The sequence below is a fragment of the Coturnix japonica genome, chromosome 13 (assembly GCF_001577835.2).
Source record: "Coturnix japonica isolate 7356 chromosome 13, Coturnix japonica 2.1, whole genome shotgun sequence".
Lineage (NCBI taxonomy): Eukaryota > Metazoa > Chordata > Aves > Galliformes > Phasianidae > Coturnix > Coturnix japonica.
The window spans coordinates 7,739,819-7,757,921 of NC_029528.1; the positions used below are offsets into that span (position 1 = coordinate 7,739,819).

General features: G+C 36.3%; 1 protein-coding gene across 14 annotated transcripts in view; it reads right to left on the reverse strand.

Moving 5' to 3' along the window:
* Window positions 1-18,103, reverse strand: part of TENM2 (teneurin transmembrane protein 2) — a 1,269,291-nt gene that overhangs the window by 390,054 nt on the left and 861,134 nt on the right. For all 14 annotated transcript variants that reach the window (XM_032447373.1, XM_015875932.2, XM_015875931.2 and 11 more), the window contains one exon: window positions 11,083-11,358. In XM_032447373.1, coding sequence (XP_032303264.1) covers window positions 11,083-11,358 — 276 coding nt within the window. The remainder of the gene's footprint in view (window positions 1-11,082; window positions 11,359-18,103) is intronic.

Here is an 18,103-nt window from a genome sequence, read left to right on the forward strand (position 1 = left end):
TAAACACTGTAATCATACCAGGCTGTCTTCATCTGTTCTATCGTCTACAGAAGCAAAATAAAATGTACCAATTAACATGATCCAAGAATATGAAAGCACAGGAGAAATTCTGCTTGAAAGAAACTGAAAGGATTAGCTAGTATTCTCCCAGTTAAGAGAGCACATACTGTGCTCTGTTATGAGCACAGTGTCCTTACCTTGGGGTAGGGACACTAAATCCACTATGAGTGAGATCACAGGTGAGAGAAAACAATTATTCCAGACTGAGTGTGATAGGATAACAGTATTCATGCATCCCAAAATTTGAGATTAAGCTGAACACGGCTACTGATCTTTAGATATTACCAGAGAAGTCAAACTGCAGATCAAGATAAAAACCATCTCCAAGAACAAAAACTGGTTAAGTATCACAATAGAAGTGGACTTGAAGTATGCAGCAATTATCCAGTAAATTAGAGCTGGCAAATTGTCTAGGTGATCAAGACTCAAGGAGACTTTGAGCAGCTACCCAGGGATATATTGACAGAACTGTGAAAATAAGGTTTATTATTTCATTATTCAATATTGAAAAACATAGAGAACTCCAAAAAGGAAGGAAACGAACTGAATTATTTATGTATGTTCTTAGCTTTAGAAGTAACACTGAGTTGCATGAAAATGAGAAAGAAGAAAACTCCAAATACTTACATACGGTCCACTAACACACAACACAGATAAAAAATTTCAATTCCTACTGATTTAGTATTGCTCACTGACACATTAACCACTCAAGACCAACAACTTGAAAGGTTTGCCACAGGAAAGCAGTTTAATAAAGTGAACAACACGACATACAGACAGATGAAAACCACCACAACACACTCTATTACTGTAGAATGCCTCCGTAAACTGGTATACTTACACAGACAGTAAAACATTTTGGGTGACAGGTTACTGCCTCCCTGCTTGTTTCATTAGCTGTTCTAAACCTAAGCATTTTGATGACTTCTCTCAGCCCCACTTGACTCCTCTTTCTTTTGTACCTAATCTCTCTCTATTTTCTCTCATATTTTCACAATGCAGAATAAATACTCAATCTTAGCCTTAACTTAATCCTTCCTACCCCAGCCTTCTTTTTATTTATTGAACTGTCAACTTTTAAACACACCCGGTGGAGATGCGGCACTTAACTTAGCAAAAATAAATAAATAAATAAAAGAAAATAAATAAAAGAAAAAGAAAATAGTTCTATCAGTGAAACAGCACTATGTTGCACAAGCGCATCTGTATCTGTCTTCTCCACATTTACACAGCATGACATGGCTTGAAGCTATTAACATTTTGTGGGAGACAAGAAGTAAAATAATACTCCTTAAAAACTATTCCCTTGTTTTGAAATGAAACAGGAAAAATGAGTTATTTAGTAATTAGTCTTACTGCAAGTTTGTCAACTAGAAATGTTGTACAGAAAACTGATAAAATCCATTTATTATCTATCATCACTCAAGTTATAAAAAATAAATAAATTCCCCTGGGACTCTTAATTATTCATTATTACAGCTCAGCATCTGAGAAAACAGAAGCTAGATTTTCACTCTTGAGCACTAATTTGGTGTTGAGAAAAGTCCCTTAACCATTTGTGTGAAAAAATCCAACTGCTACCTTTCAATATTTCTGAATGACAGTCAGGGCTCTAAGCAAACAAATGATGCTCACATATCATGCCTTGCCTACAGGCATGTTATTATAATTGAATGATATTGTGCTGTCTTACAAGATGGTTTCTCAGTTTCAATAGGGCAAATATGGCAAGCAAGAATCAGTTTCCATAGGCACCTTGAACTTTCTAGCAGTGCAGTTTCATCAACTGAACACTCATCTTCTCTGTATCAGTAATGGAAAGCCCTAGAATGACCTGAACAGTTGGCCATCTCTGAGATATTATTAACACTCTCAAAAATAAAAATAAAAAACATCAAAACATTATTTTCATTCAATTGTTGGCAAATTGTAAAATCTGTCCCAGAGACACATTGTCTGAAGGCCCTCAATAATACCAAGAAGTTTATAACAATTAAAAAAAAAACCACTGAAAATTTCTCTTCTAACTCAGGCTACGCAAAAAAAAGAAGCTTGATAGTTCATAATTTTATTTTTGTTTGCATAAATGCCTGCACTTTGTTTTTGTGAGCAAACAGAAAAATATAAAAGAACGGCAGGTTTAGAAATGAGTTACATCCTGAATCTAAATCCCATCTGATGTACATTGTAAATGGGTTGCATCTGTGATATACTCCATGGAAGAACTAAGGGTTCTTAGAGTCCAGTTTGTGTATATCTCCACTACCTCTCCATAGAGGGATAATCATGTTTCGATTATCTCACAGACCCAGACTTTAAGGGGCAGTACACACGAATCCAAGGCTCTTCTGCAATTTTAATATAAGGAAAGGGACCTTGCACTGGATGCTTTCAGGACCCAGCACGCAATCTACCAACAACTTATTTTTGGTAACTATATCTCTTTCTGCAGTTTCATTCCCCCCATGTCAAAATGTTCTCTTATGACATCCTCATTGTTCTGCTGTATAGTACCAAGTATCTATAAATAAGCAGAGATTTTCTTGGTAAGAAAGGAGTAACAGAGTTTGTATGGAACTGCAATACAAATTGTGTTACTTACATGAATTTATGAAACTTAAAAACAAATGGAGAACCAGGAACGTGTCCTCTTTTAGGGTCAGGTTCCAACTAACGCTAGATTTCCCAAAAGAAACACCTGAAGAATTGACTCTACATACAGCTCTGCTGCCAGTAGTGTAAGTTATTCTCTATAAGGCTTTTCCTTGACACAGCTTTACACAAAACCATGTGTTTTCTTTAACATGAGATAGTGGAACATCGCAGCAATGGCACCCTCTGGTGACAAACACAACACATCATAATGAGATGAACCATTCAGCCTGTAAAAAACATTTAAAGATACCTTTTTGGCAAACCTACTACCTGGAAAGCCTTCCCATGGCAAATTGCAAGAAGCAGGCGAGTATTTTTAAGGACAGATAAAACTAGCCTGCAATAGCAGCCAATGTTACTGAAAGGGTAAATACTTCAAATTAGTTCAATTTCTCTGTTATTGTCATATCTTCCTTGTACTCTATTAAGATGTCCTTTAACCAAAGACTACAACCAACCGTACATAAAACAGTTCAATTCTTATCATAACTGATATTTCACGTTCACATTTCAGCATGTTACTGGTAGTGCTACCAACAGCTTTTGATATCTTGAAGAACACAAATGCGAGGTCAATAAACCAAAGGCTTAACAAGCAAGTGCATGCAAAGTGGAAGAACAGCTGATCATAACATATATTTCCCTTGATTCAAGAGGCAGAACTTCAGCCTTTCTGAAACGTCAGCCATCCACACAATTTCTTAAAGGGGGAACACAAGTATCAGCAATTTCAAACAGCACAGAAGGACTTAAATAAACAAAAGTATTTTCCTTTCCAACATCAAGGAACTTGGCTGTCATACAACACATAGAAGCCTAAGTTCTTTTAAGAAAGTTAACTTTAACCCACATAAGATATAAGATATAGTGAAGTTTAAAATGAAGAAAAGAAATAATTTCTGGATTGCTTATATCACACATTGCAGAACAAGTACAGTTCTGGTAGGACTTTATACAAAAAGCTGAGTCATGGATATTGGGTAAAGATGGGTAAAATCTAATTATTCTAATGTATGAATATATTATAACTTCAGAACTTAAAGTTCATATCTGTTTTCTAGCTGAGTATAATTTATCTCTGAATAGTTATATTTAAACATTACAGTAACAATCACATCTAATATATTCTCTTAGACAAGTTGCCAGAGAACTTGAAATGAACACTGCAAAGAGTGTAAGCACAAAATATATCAAATTAAATATTTAGTAATAGAATTAATAGTTAAACAGCCCTTATATGTGTGTAGAGAGACACATACGGCAAACATGCATTCGTACACAGAGAATCCAATGGCCAAACTCAAGGAAAACAGCCTAAACAACAGGCTGATGAGAACAAGCAGTGTGTACCTTCACCTCATTATGTGCTTATTAGTGAAATATGCAAGCCTTTGTAATTAGGAAGATTATAAACAGTGGGATGTGCTACAAGAACAAAAGTACCAGTATGTAGCTTGATAAATTCAGAGGAAGCTTTAGGTAAAAATTTCATAGCTTTTTGAAAGAGAAGACTTAAATTCAATGCATGGATTCCTATGCTGAGTGCTTCAGTTTACACAGGAAAGTAAAATACACCTACTTTTATGCTGCACTCTGATAAATTTTGTTTTAACAAACATGTGCAGCCAAACCTTCCTGTAACAGTTTTATCTCTCATCAGCCACTCACAATGAATTCATTACCAAGCTGGATTAATGTTATCAGATACACATTTCTGTTAAGGAAAAGTATAACAAGGCATTATTCTAATTCAGTTGTACTTCTGAAAAAAGACGCTGCTGCTTACTTAAGTGACCTGTATCATCTAAGTTCACTTTACTAAAACTAATAATTGGCAAACTGAATGATGTGCTGTACTGAAATTCTTTAGAGTACAGTTTCATCACTTCTGTCCAGTAGATGGAAGGAACCATGATTAAAATATTAATTGAAAAATCACAAGGTTATGTTGAGATAGCTTTAAAAAACAAACAAACAACAACAAAAACAAACACACAAACACCTGCCTGTGTTGCAACCTTCAGTGATAATGCAGACAAAGTTGCACGCAAAAGCATTTGTCTCATGCTGAGGAAAAGCAGACTACAGCCAGCATCCACAACTAATGAACTCAGCTGTGGCACTGTTTCCCAGGTAGACTTAATTCACCAGTCTCTATTTCTGTTTTCCTTGATTTCTGGGCTAAATACTGGGTTTTGTTTCCCCCTGTATGCCTTGGATGATGTAATTACAATCAGGTACTCCACGTAACTCACTCTGAAAAGCAAAAATGAAAAACAGAAACGGCTTCAGCCAGATTCTGATGTAGTCACAGGGACAGAAAGCAAAGTGTTCAGGCTCAGCAGCCACAATGAAGCATTTAATGTATCAGAAATACTAAAATCCCTGACATCTCAGAGAAATTAAAGATTACAGACTTCACAGACACAAAGCTCTAACTCAATCAAGATGGCATTGTTTAAAGACATAGAGATTTTGGAAAGGGTACAGAGGAGGGCCACGAAGATGATCAGGGGGCTGGAGCACCTCTCCTATGAGGACAGGCTGAGTGAGTTGGACTTGTTCAGCCTGGAGAAGAAAAGGTTGCGGGGTGACCTCATTGCAGCCTTTCAATACCTGAAGGGAACTTACACCCAGGAGGGCAGCAAACACTTTGAAAGGGCTGTTAATAGCAGGACAAGGGGAAATGGTTTTAAGTTGAAATAGGGAAGATTTAGGTTGGATGTTAGGGGGAAGTTCTTCACTAGTAGAGTGGTTAGGCCCTGGAACAGGCTCCCCAGGGAGGTTGTGGATGCCCCGTCCTTGGAGGTGTTCAAGACCAGGTTGGACGGGGCCCTGGGCAACCTGATCTAGTAAAGGTGTATGTTTGGTGGCCCTGCCAGGCAGGGGGGTTGGAACTACATTATCCTTGAGGTCCCTTCCAACCCGAGTCATTCCGTGATTCTATGAACCCTTTAGGCCAGGTAAGAATAAGTACTACTGCAGCCACATCTCTGTCTAGAATACCACCAACACTGTGCTGTGAGCAGTATTTTATTCTTTGGATACACCTGTATGTTTAACATTACTTTCACTGCATTATCCTATGATCTATACTAGAGTGTTATTGGGTTATATTAAGATTGTAACAAATGTTTAAGATTATATATATTGTCATTTCACACTCGTGTCCTGCACAAGACTTCAAAGTTTACCAGCAATACACACCTCTTTTCTGTTCTTAGCTCCATCATTTAGCCCCCTCCCACACTAACTGCACAAACCACTGACCTGGACAAGACTGTCTTTGATGTGTAGTTAGGTCTTTTAAAGTTCTTCCTGCTAGTCAGTTCCTCAATTAGGAATCTATCTCCGATCAGAAGTGCCCTCATGTTTTGAGAGCACATCAAAATTGGATCCACTCAAGCAACTCACTTCTGATACTGTGCTTAATTAGTTTTTAAATTTGTCATTTACAAAGTACTTTAAATGCCTTCCTGGAGAAGCATACCCATGCACAAGCTAAACCATCCAAGAGCTTTTTCTTAAGAAGCCTTGCTGATGTATGAAGCACACATTTCCATTTTCAGAGTCTATGACTTTTCATTTAAAACCCTTGGGACCATCTGGATGCTTTTGCAGTTGTGAAAACATCACAGAATTGTGGTGGCTCTTCCTCTCTTCCTTGCCCTTCCTGTTGCTTCAGAGCTAACTGGGTAGGTTTGGGAAGTAAATGTTCACAACATTCCCAGGGAGCACCAATGGAAGAAACAAACTCTCAACCACACAACATACAGCAAGCCCAGAGCTTCCCTGCTTCTTACACATGGAGAAAAACTACCTCAAAATGAGAAGAGAATATTCTCATTTTTCCTAACTTGTCCTGACATTTCATAGATCTGATCCTACTGAAATCACACTGTTTCACCAACTTTTTTTATTTTTTTTAATTATTTTTTTAAGAAATTCCCCATAGCCCAAAGCAAATTTTTTTTTAATGGAAATATTTAGGAAGCAAGATTAAGTCCAACTTACTAAACACAAACAGAATCCTGTTGTCAGGAAGATTAAAACCTTCTACTTTCAGATTGGTTTTGTCACACTCAGAGGTTATCTTGCAGAAGACAAAATCAAAATCTTCTGAAGAGCAGAATCACAATTTCACCACCAGCTTTTCAGCAAATTATGAAGTGTGAAATAGCACACTGAATAAAAATTAAAATAAGGAAATATTGAGAACAACATGTCAAAATTTAAACAGTGAAAATAAGAAAATAAACTCTTCAGCTGTCATCTGATGGTCTGATGCCCCTGTTCATTACTTTGATGTGGCAGTATTTTTTTCTTTTCTATCATAAATCTAAGCCTGTTGTTCAACAACAACCTGGAAAAAGCCTTGATCATCCTTCTCATAAAAGTAAAGCATCTGTAAAAAAAGAGCTTAGTTTGAATTAAGATTTGTTTTTTATTTTTTTAAGATCTACTTTACATACACGTTGGAAAAATTATGATATGAAATCAACACCAGAAAACTCACAGTAAGAAAAAAAAAAAAACAAAAAAAAAACCCAGGAAAACATGATTTCCTATTTTTCTCTGTAAGATATAATAAGAAATTTATAAGAAACAGTTTCTCACACTTCATCTTACAATATTCTCTACTTCATTCTACTTAATAAATTATATATTTAAATTATATATGTTTCTTATTAATGATATGTACTTGTGGTATTTTCTAGTATTCAAACCAAAGGATTGAAAGTGCTACAATAATAAAACAAACACCAAAGTGATACGCTTGCTGAACCTGATAATAATTTCTCTGAGAAGCATTCTCCAACACATTCCCATAGCACCTGAATCCTTTACAACTGGTGCTGGAGACCAGCTGCCTCCAAAAGCTAGGGAAGGTCCCCAGGAACGGAACATAAAATAAGGAGAGGGTGAGTATGGCAGTACTACATTCAACAGTGGGAGTTCTCCAGGTTCATTCAGATCATGTAGCCCTGGTTTGAACTTCACCATGTATAGCTGGGCTATAGACACACAACTACTTTTTCAGATTTAGAATTATTTCCATTACAAATGTTTAACCTGCAAAGAACTACCAAAATCACAGAGTTCTACCGTGGATTTCAAAACACAGATTACCACAGGTACCACACAGACTGCAGATCTGTCCTAAATGCATACTGCACCTATCTTCTCCTCAATTGTGATGTTCTGTTTCTTTGTACTCCTATGTTGCAAGTTTTCCATTGTGTTTTGGAATAAAAAGTTAAGGGATTTAATAATGAAAAAATAAACATTAGGGAGCCCTCTGGTATATCCCCTACACAACGTATCTGTGGGTGTCCCAAAATCTCTCTCTACAAGGTTGGCACATGACATCAGAGTAGAGCTGTATTTCTGCCTGTTTACATTTGGATGTACCATGAAAACTTCGATTTACTTAAATCTCACTGCTCAACAGATCATGTTGCATAATAATTTGGTGACAGATTTGCTTTCAAATATTTACACTGCCATATTTAAAGAAGACATAACCAGATAGAGACAGCATTAAAAGTTGCAAAATACATTAACAATTTTGAGCCTAATGAGACTTAAATAAATAAATAAATAAAATTATAGAAGCGCTCCTTTTTCAAACTGCATTTTCTATATTGTTAGGAAGAATGTTAATGTACCAAGTAAAAGTGAACTTAAGTGTGTTTAAAATATTTGCATTTACCTATAAGCACTTTGAACACGTTGATATGTCAAGGCCCTCAAAATCCTAATCAAATTGCAACACACCAAATCTAGCAGTGTGGAAAATGGCCAAAAACTTTGTGAAGGGGTATGAATCCCATCCGTACAACTTCAAATCATTAGAGCAAGTGTCAGAAATCAAGCCAGCTCTGGGCTACGCGGAGGTGTAAAAAAAATTTACATACATAAACATAATATATGAAGAAAATAAGAAAAGTAAAAAGTTCTTTCTGTTCTTGTGTTTGTTAGTTTTTTTTACTTCCCCAAGTGCAACCATATACATTACCCCTTTTGGACATTAACTACCATTTTGTAACAATAGTAATGTACCAAGGGAAAAAAAACTTCAACAACACTTGAAGTAAGTTCAGTGAAATCTATGCATCACGAATGCCCCTAATACTGCTAGGCATAAATGGATAAAATCTTGTACCAAGAAATGTATTATTCTATGCCAGAACCTTGCAAATCTGAAACAATATCAGAAAGTGAATTTCTCTTGATATACAGATTCTTGTTACTCTCTCTTTAAGATGAATACCGAGCAAGTTATTGATCTGCTTCTGAAGGACACAGTTTTTATTATGTAGGAAACCACTGCTGGGCACGACTGTGAGAAATTAATGATGGTTTCGTAAGTGCCCACACTGCGGTGCCGAACCAGTGGGGCAACTGTCAATCTATATGATAATACATCGCCAAACTTCATAAAGTCAGTGATGTGAAAAAACATTGATTTTTGAGCTAACCAGAATTTGTGAGAGAGTAAGAATAAAAAGTTTACAGGAGTCAACACCTCTGTGTATACAGACCATTGCGTGATCTTTTTTTAAACAACCAAACATAAGCACTAATCCTAAAAGCCAAGTAAAAGTGAATTCAAGACACTATTTCCTTTCTCGCGTGCTCTTTTATCACATCCCCCTTTATTTTCCTTGTTCCTTTTGCTTATTCTTTTCACAGCTAGAAAAATTATCTGTTCAAAATGGATTTAGTGCACCGTATTTCCAGTTGCTCGGTAATTATAATTCACTTACTACAGTGACAAAAACAAAATGCAAGCAAACAGACTTCTTTCATCAATGTCTGCAAAACTACAAAATTAGGTCTCAGGATTAAATTTTCTGAGACAAAAGCTGTCGCAAAGCGCTTTCTTCAGCAATGAAGAAAGGCTGCCAGTCACCTATATGAAGGGAAATCCTGCTAGAGAAATGAACTCCAATTGTTGTTGGAGCTTTTCAAAACTATACCGAAGTAAATGTAAGTTGACATTTTCTGTGAACAGTACTACTAAAAAAAGTAAATAATAATAATTGATTAATTATCCAATCAACAACTCTTTAAAAAATAATGGTTTCTTTGTGCTAGCAAATACATATTTCCTCTTTTGTTTTGATGAAGAAATATATTCTGCTATGCCCATAGAGAAAAGACACTACTTGAAGATTCAATTTAAATCAGGAAAAATTGCACGCTCTTGCAGGAAAAAAAAATAAAATAAAAATCAATCGCACTTTTCTGAACTTTTTTTCTATCAATATAGAAAGTGTAATTCAGTTTTACCTTGTTTGCTTTAACAAGGAGTTGATTAAGTTTCCAGCACCTATCACACCCCTGCTTTGCTTACATTTACAGCTGCCACTGAATGTAGGGAGGAGCCTCCAATAAACAGGAAAGAAACCCTCATGTGGTAAGTAGCATCACACAGTAAATTCAATTTTGTGATAAGTAATACATGTAGCTGAGACCTGATCACGTTACCTGGTATTGGCTGCCTGAGAATTGCTCCAAGGTCAACATTAAGGAGGCTCCTCTTCACCTTTGCAAAATGGCAAATGTCAAAGCTTTTTATTAAATATTTTACCTAAGCTGAGTTTGTGTCTTCATTACCCTGTGGTGCGGAGGACAAATGGCAGTAAATCCATTCTTACCATTTTTTTTTTTTTTCTTTAAAAAGATATGGGCACAGATGATTTGTCTGATACATTTTTTGCAGACAAATATGAAAATCAACAATCTGTGCTGTATGCATCTGAAAGGACAGCTGGCTTGATGGAGCTTCACCAACGACTGGTGAGGTGCTTTGTCAACAGTGATTCGTGCACTGTCTAAAGTCTCATTTCTATGTAATTAATTACCTACTCTTTGCCTCAGTATGATGCATATGTTTGCTCTCAACAGCCCCTTAAATCCACCAATAAGCAAGTACAGAATACAAAAACCCACAAAATTCAAGAACTCTTGTAAAATCAAATACCACCATTTTTACAGCTACTAGCATATTGTATGCTATTAATATTACTTCAAGCTGTGAATAGAAATCACACAATAACCTAGTTTTAAAAATTCTTCTCATTTCTCACCATTAAGTTTAAGTTAATATACTCTGAATATAAATTTCTGTGAAGGGGTATTGCCTAAAAACAAAATCATACGATAAATTAAATAAGCACGTTATAGCTTCCTGATATTGATTTTAAAAAAAAAAAAATTAAAAAAAAAGTATTCAAAAGCAGCTTAAATCAAACTGACAAAGAAAAGTAGAAAATGAATCCTCAGAAGAACACTCATGTTACTATACATGCACATCTAGAATATATTAAAAAAACAAACAAACAAAAAAAAAAACCCTACCGTTTTCCTCATCAGACTTGTTTTCATTGTCGGAGTCAGTGAGAGTAAGAGCTGAGTTTTCACGACTTGACAGGCCAGAACTTCGCCTGGATTTGATCCCTCTTCCCCACAGCCTGATTGCATGCTCTGGAGACATCCCTCCCTCTGTGTCTGAGTCAGCATCAGAGCCAGTGCTCAAGGAATAGCCTTGATGGAGTATTCCTATGTCTGAGCAGTAGCCACTTCGATGGGGAGAAGGCTCACAGATTCCCAGTTCTGCAAGGGTGAAGTTTGTTCCTAGAAAAGCAGTTAAAGAAAAGTAAATAATTTAAAATCTAGGGAATCTAAGTTTCAAAGAACAGAAAATTTGCATTTTTCTTAACTATGCTGTATGCTAAGCTAAGGCTTTGCAATTACTTACACAGGGGGATCCATCAATTCAACTCACATAAAATACAATGAATATAATTGAAATGGATGAAATACACAAAACAAGGGAAGTTACATATATACAAAAAAGTTTTAGTTTCATATGATTACTATTTTGGCTCCAAATAATTTATCAATTATGTATGTGATTAATGTAAAATTCCTGACAAGTGCTAATGATGAGACTTGCTTTAGGTTACACATCTAACCTTGCATTTGTAGATTTTTTTTTTTTTAAATTATTTTATCTTATTATTATTTTTTTTAAATTTAAAAGAAACATGAATACTCATTTGGTTAAACAGTTTACAGAGCAGAGAATCACTTGAAAAAATCCAAATCTACCAGCAATCAAACAGGAAATCTTGTGACCAGTTTTGCACTTTTCTATCTGGTTAATATCTGCAGAAGAAATCAAAATACATGGATCTCAAAATCGTTGTAACTGCTTTCTATCTCTGTTCATGAAACTCAATAAGACAGCGAGCAAGGACACCAAAATCAAGAGGTCACTAGGTTTAAAGGCAAAACTTTCAAGACCAGTATCAAAACGTGACACTTAGCAGTTAGTAATGATGCAGCAGACAAAGCTGCACACATTTTTAAGGCACAGAGTCACCCAGGGTTCTCAAAAAGTATAGGCTTCCTAGTTGATTTCTGCTTATTTGTTTCCTACAGGAATGAACAGAACTGTTAAGAACTGAATGTGGAATTATTCACCATCTCTATGGCTTTTTAGGCTTTTGAAAAGCAAAGTGATTTCGGCTTCATCACAATGGGCTAAAAATGAAGAATTAAGGCAGACTGGGGTCACTTGCAGCACAGCTGCCTATAATGTAATTCACAGTGAAACTAAATCTGTAGCCTGTATCTCTACAATGGTAGTTGCATTTTGTCCAAAAGCAGTTTATATTTTCTTCTCTTCTCCTATATGTTTACCAGAATGACACTTTATTTTGGAAATTCATGCACCAAAAAACAAAAGAAAACAACCCCAAACATAAAACACACAGAACCAGGCTGCAAATCGGTGAACTGCGAGAAACGAGCTCTGCACTTTCTGACCTGCACGTGTGAAGTGCATGCTGACATCAGACACACATCATGAAAGTGAAGCTTTTATAGCTCTCTTGTCTGCTGCTGGCATAAATGTCCACAAATACACACCAGCTATGAATATATTAGCTTAATTAAGCTGTTTTACATACACAGCGAAACAATTCCATGATATTCTGTAGAATTTAACAGTCATTACAAGCTCTGATTATTTCACTCTGATTAGCATGCTTTATCGACATGAGAAGTCGAACTACAACATCTAATGTGCTAAGTAATTTTCAGAGGAATTCTTACTTCATTTGTCTGAGGAAAATGGTAAAGGTACTGAAAGTGGAAAGTAAACACAGCAGCCACAGAACCTCATTCATCCATTTGTAATTTGTCATCTGAGAACCTGGCAGCTTCCAGAAGCATGGAGAAAAAGCCTTGAAAACAGACCAACTCTTAAAAACTGGAGAACTGGACCAGATCAACTCGAGAACACAAATGGAAACAATCCACTGAGTCTCAGGAATAGAGGATCTCCCAGATGGTTTTCAAACTCTAAGTATTTATGGAACTTACATGTACACAAATATTAAGGCATTTTTCACACACATCTATTTTGTATCCAAATATATGGAAATACACCTATATTTACATATACTTTCTTATACCTTGTTGCTCTTCATTTTACTCCAAAATTTGAGCAAAAAGCTGCAGAAACAGTTACGCTGTCTAGCCCTTGGCTTCACCTGAATTGGGTCCTCCTACATCTCTCATTGCTCTTAAAGAAAACTGTCTCAAATAACACACAACATTCTCCCATCTGCTCAGCCACATGACACATTAAGGGACTCATGGCATTAGTAGAGCATTGCTGTAAACTCAAATGATAAATAGGGCTCTAGATGCACCAATATTATTTATCCAGAATTTCAAAGCAAAAAATCCTATTATTTTGGAAATAAAGTACCGCCTCTCACACAAGAAATGATCTAACGAAGTACATACCCACTGGTTCTGGCTGAACACTCCACATGGGATCCTGATGACAGAAAGGTCACCAGGAACCACAGAGGCCTTCCTCATCCCTACAGCCCATGTGCCAAAGTGTTCTCAGACACAGCCTGTCCTGGCAGCTTGGGGTCTCCCTTGCGATGAATCTTCCTGCTGACTGCCAGAGATCAGGACACCAGGCCACCTCATGGAACCAAACCCAAGGAAGGCAGGCATCGCCTGCTGTTTTACTACACCCTGACATTTCAACTTGTCCCACTGGTTCCCTTACATAGGAGGACTGAAATGGGGATCAAGATACATTCTTGCACATTCAGAAAAGACTGTTTTCTTTCAGATTTTTGTAGCATCTACTACATTGCTGGGGGCACTAAGTGAAAAGAGATAAACACCATCTGAACCTTATTAGAGGAAGTAAAAGGAATTTTTCCCTTGAAGTAAACATCACACAAAAAGAAAACTCCAATGGTTTTGGCTTTTTCATATGTAATGGAGCTTATTAGCCTCCATCATTATTCCCCTCATCCCCACCTGCAGAAATCACCAGACCACTTTTGTTAAAGAAAGGCAGTTAACACCATCTGTGCCCTTAAGGTGCATGCAACTTCTCATGCAGAAATGGATCAGCAGCATTCTGGTTTAGAAATGTAATATAATTTTATATACTCGATCATCACGCCTATAATCTGGATGCTGTGAGTTATCTCTCAACAGAGCAGATAAGTTCTGTTTTCCTTCTCATTTGCATGTGACTAATGTATCTTTCAAGCTCATTTCCTCCTGCAGTAAGTTTCTATGTAAGTTAATTAGTGTACAAATATTCACTAGAAGTGTGATTGATTCCAAGATGTGCAATTCTACTTATCCCTGCAAATATTTGAAAATATTACCATAAAGGAAAAGGTTATTCTCAACTAACCTCTAGGCAGAGGTCTCACTTGCTTAATTACAATTTACAGGAATGGCCCTTCTGAAGATTAATCTAATCCAGCTGTGATCACTATAAAATGCCCCCAGAGAAGATATATGAAAGTGGAAATGCAAGATATGGCAATTTTGTCTTCAAATTCAACTGGATCAGCGGTTCAGAACTTTGCTAAGTCTAGAATCCAAAGAATAAATATTACTGACATGACATTCTTTGCTGATATAATCAATTTACAAGAAGTTGGGATTATTCTTTTTCTTTTATATTCATTTAACACATTCCATCTTTTGTCAATTTTTCTGCTATGCTAATAGCTGTAATGATTTATGCTGGCACGAGTACCACAGTTTAACTCCAATCTGTGGTATACAAAGGGGTCATTCTTTTTAATAAACTGTGGTGTACACTTCTTAATCTTTCTCAGTTCTATACACATTCATTCATTATAATGACAGAGAGGACAGATGATTACACTCTCATTTTTTAATTTGCTTATTGTACATATTTTTAACATTAACCCTTCTATTGATCTTCCTTATCAGATACACAACTGCCATCTTTTTGATTTCACTTTGTTTTTCTCCTTCAACTTTTTGTGGGTTAAAATATCCTTAAATCAGAAGTACTTTTTCTGTGCAACATGCAGGAATTTTAACCCCAGAATCACAATGAACAGCCCCTGTGGCAAATGCCGTATTTGCACGAAACATGCCTGGAAAATTTTCCAGTTAATTTTTTTTTTTTTTTTTTAAGCAACTTTTAAAATTCAACAGAAGCAGCAGGATTTTCTTAAAAGCAAAACCATTTCTGGCAGCATTAGTCCCTCTTCCACAGCAAACAGAAATCTGCACACACATTACAACACACAGTTTCTATTTGAAATATATTTCCTAGCTTCTCTCCTCAATGGCAGCTAAATCCTTTAATTGTCTTTTTCATAATCCTCTTTCTGCCATGCCTCTTTCTGGCTCGGAGATCCCCAGGCTTAATAGCAGGATACAGACGGTTCTCTTTTCAACAACAGCTCAGTTGACAGTTACTAATGCTGTAGCTACATCTAGAGTTAAATAAACTGTTAAGGTTTATAAAACCAGGCACCTAATGAGATTTTGCTCTAGATCGCAATATTTAATAATCTCCACTGTATTTTCAGTAAAATTTACTTTCATTTGGTGATGATGGAGTTACTCTCCTGTCTTTTATTCTTCCTCATTCATTCCTTATGTACCACATAGGGAACACGTTATTAATTACTTCACACACATTTTCTGCAGGTGTGCTGAGTGTAGCCTCTGAGAACATCTCAAATGCTTCATAATTTACCTTCACCTCCTTGTGAGGTGAGCTTTTCTCACTGCCCTGTAATAGCTTTTAAACTACAGGAATGAAGATTTGGAGCAACCTCTTCCCAGAGCGCACACATATTTTGGCAGAACACATCATACAGAAAACATCTACAGTGCAGCCCAGGTTAAAATGCGGTTCTTCAGGATAATATCCGACGTTCCTAGGTAGGTTTTCACTCACAGTAGACTTGCCAACTTTTCCAGACCCTCGGGAACATTAAAGAGTAGCTTCATTTACTACATAGAGATGAGTTGTTCCTACAGATCTGCCACTCAGAATAAGACAGGACAAACGTAAGTAATCAAATAAGGATCCATGATTTATGTCCCAGAGGCACTGAGGGCAGCTGTGGAGACAGCACTGTGCAGAGTGGAGCACAGCAGCTCTTTGGTGCTGAGCATCCGCTTCACAGTCAAGCTCCGTAACACAGCAGATACAGCAAGGATGTGCAGACAACAGTGATAGCTTTTCCAGCCTGGGAACCTCTGATCCTATGGCTGGAGATGCTTTCATCTCACCAACAAAACAGCCATGTGGAGTTTGCACTGCAGACTAAACAATGGATTTTCTTCTCAGAAGTGCTCAGATACTATTCCTCATCTGCTCTCCAAGAAACCCAACTCTAAGTTGGTAGAGCTCACGAAAAACTTCAGCCTAAGTAGTTTTATCTATCCAAGTAATGCAATGTTATTAGAAGAAATGGTACATAAGCTCAGTGATACACAAGAAATTAACATGCATATAAGTTCTACCCTTCTCAGTGCAACATCAGTCTCTTCCATGAATCTACTCATCTCTAATGAAACTTAACATCTATCATTTTGTAGGCAACAACTGTTCTGTGATCAAAATCAAATTAAAATCCACAGGGTTGTGTGTGTTAAACACACACAATACCTGTATTTGCATAAATATCTCCCATTGCAATGACTGCTTCCCAGGCAACCTCTAGCAGAATGGGAGAAAATCTGCTCTTTTTAGGGCTACTTTGTGTCTAGAGAGACCATGAGTATGACCAGAAATCTGACCCACTCTAGAAAACATGAAAAATGTTCAATATTTAAACAATAACAATATACCATTTTTTCTTTGTGAACAAGACTTGAAATGCTTCTCAGATCTGACAATAGACATTTATACATTTTAACATAGCTCACAGATGCTTGTCCTTTGTAGTGAAAGCAAATGTGTTATGTCAGAAAATGACTGCGAGTTCTCCTTGGTCTCCAGAAAAGAATAAAATACCACCTTCTTTTTATATAAATACTGCTTATATTATACATTATATAACCACATGGATATGAGTACTTCTGGTTAAAATCACTATGTGGAAATGTTCATCAATACATGAACGCAAGTTAAATTATTATGAAGGACCTCTAAGAAACTCTGCAGGAAACTACCAGCAGATAAATTAGCAGGTGATAATTTGCTGAGTTTGTGCTAAGCTGAGCCTTATTTTTATACTGTTAATTTGAGATTTAAAAAGCAACAAAAAATAAACCACTGTTCCTGACTTGATAAATAAACCGTGCTCTCAAGAAACAGCAGAAGTCACAGGTAATAAGCTTTCATGCCTTCATAACTGTTTAATTGGAAGCTCTGGAAAAACCTGAATCAGCCGTTATCACAGACAAGACCTTAATTGTTTTCTTTTATACCTTGCTTCACAGGTTAGGAATACAGATATTCTACACTCTGTGAAGGTCTCCAGGCACGTATAAAGATTTCTTAGCACTAGCAGCTGTCAGCTGTTTAGTCATAAGGAGCTTCTTCACGGTAAACATCATGTCACCTAGAAATAATGGTTAAATAAATTGTATCCTGTACAGTAGAACAAAAGAAGTTTTAACTATTATTTGACTCAGAACTTTGGTGTTTACACTCTGAATCATGCTGCTCCTAACAGGTTTCAGAAATGCCAGAGACACCAGCCTTTAACTCCACATTTCTCACCTTACCAAAAGGAAAATCAGAACATCAGAATGAATGACTACGAGCACTGAAAAAAAAAGAAATTCATCTACAATGGAAAGAAGAGCTTATTAATTAAAAAAAACAAAAAACAAAACAAAAAAAACAAACAAAAATAAGCCTTTTAAATTCAATGAAATTAAAATTATTTGAACACTATAATATTGACAAAAAACCCATATATTATAACAAGTATGAAGGAAAACAGATTAAGTGCTTTGAGACAGTACACCTACTGTGAAACAAACATAACTGTTTTCTTTCATTCATCACTTGCATTCATTTTATGAAGAGATCTGGAAATGT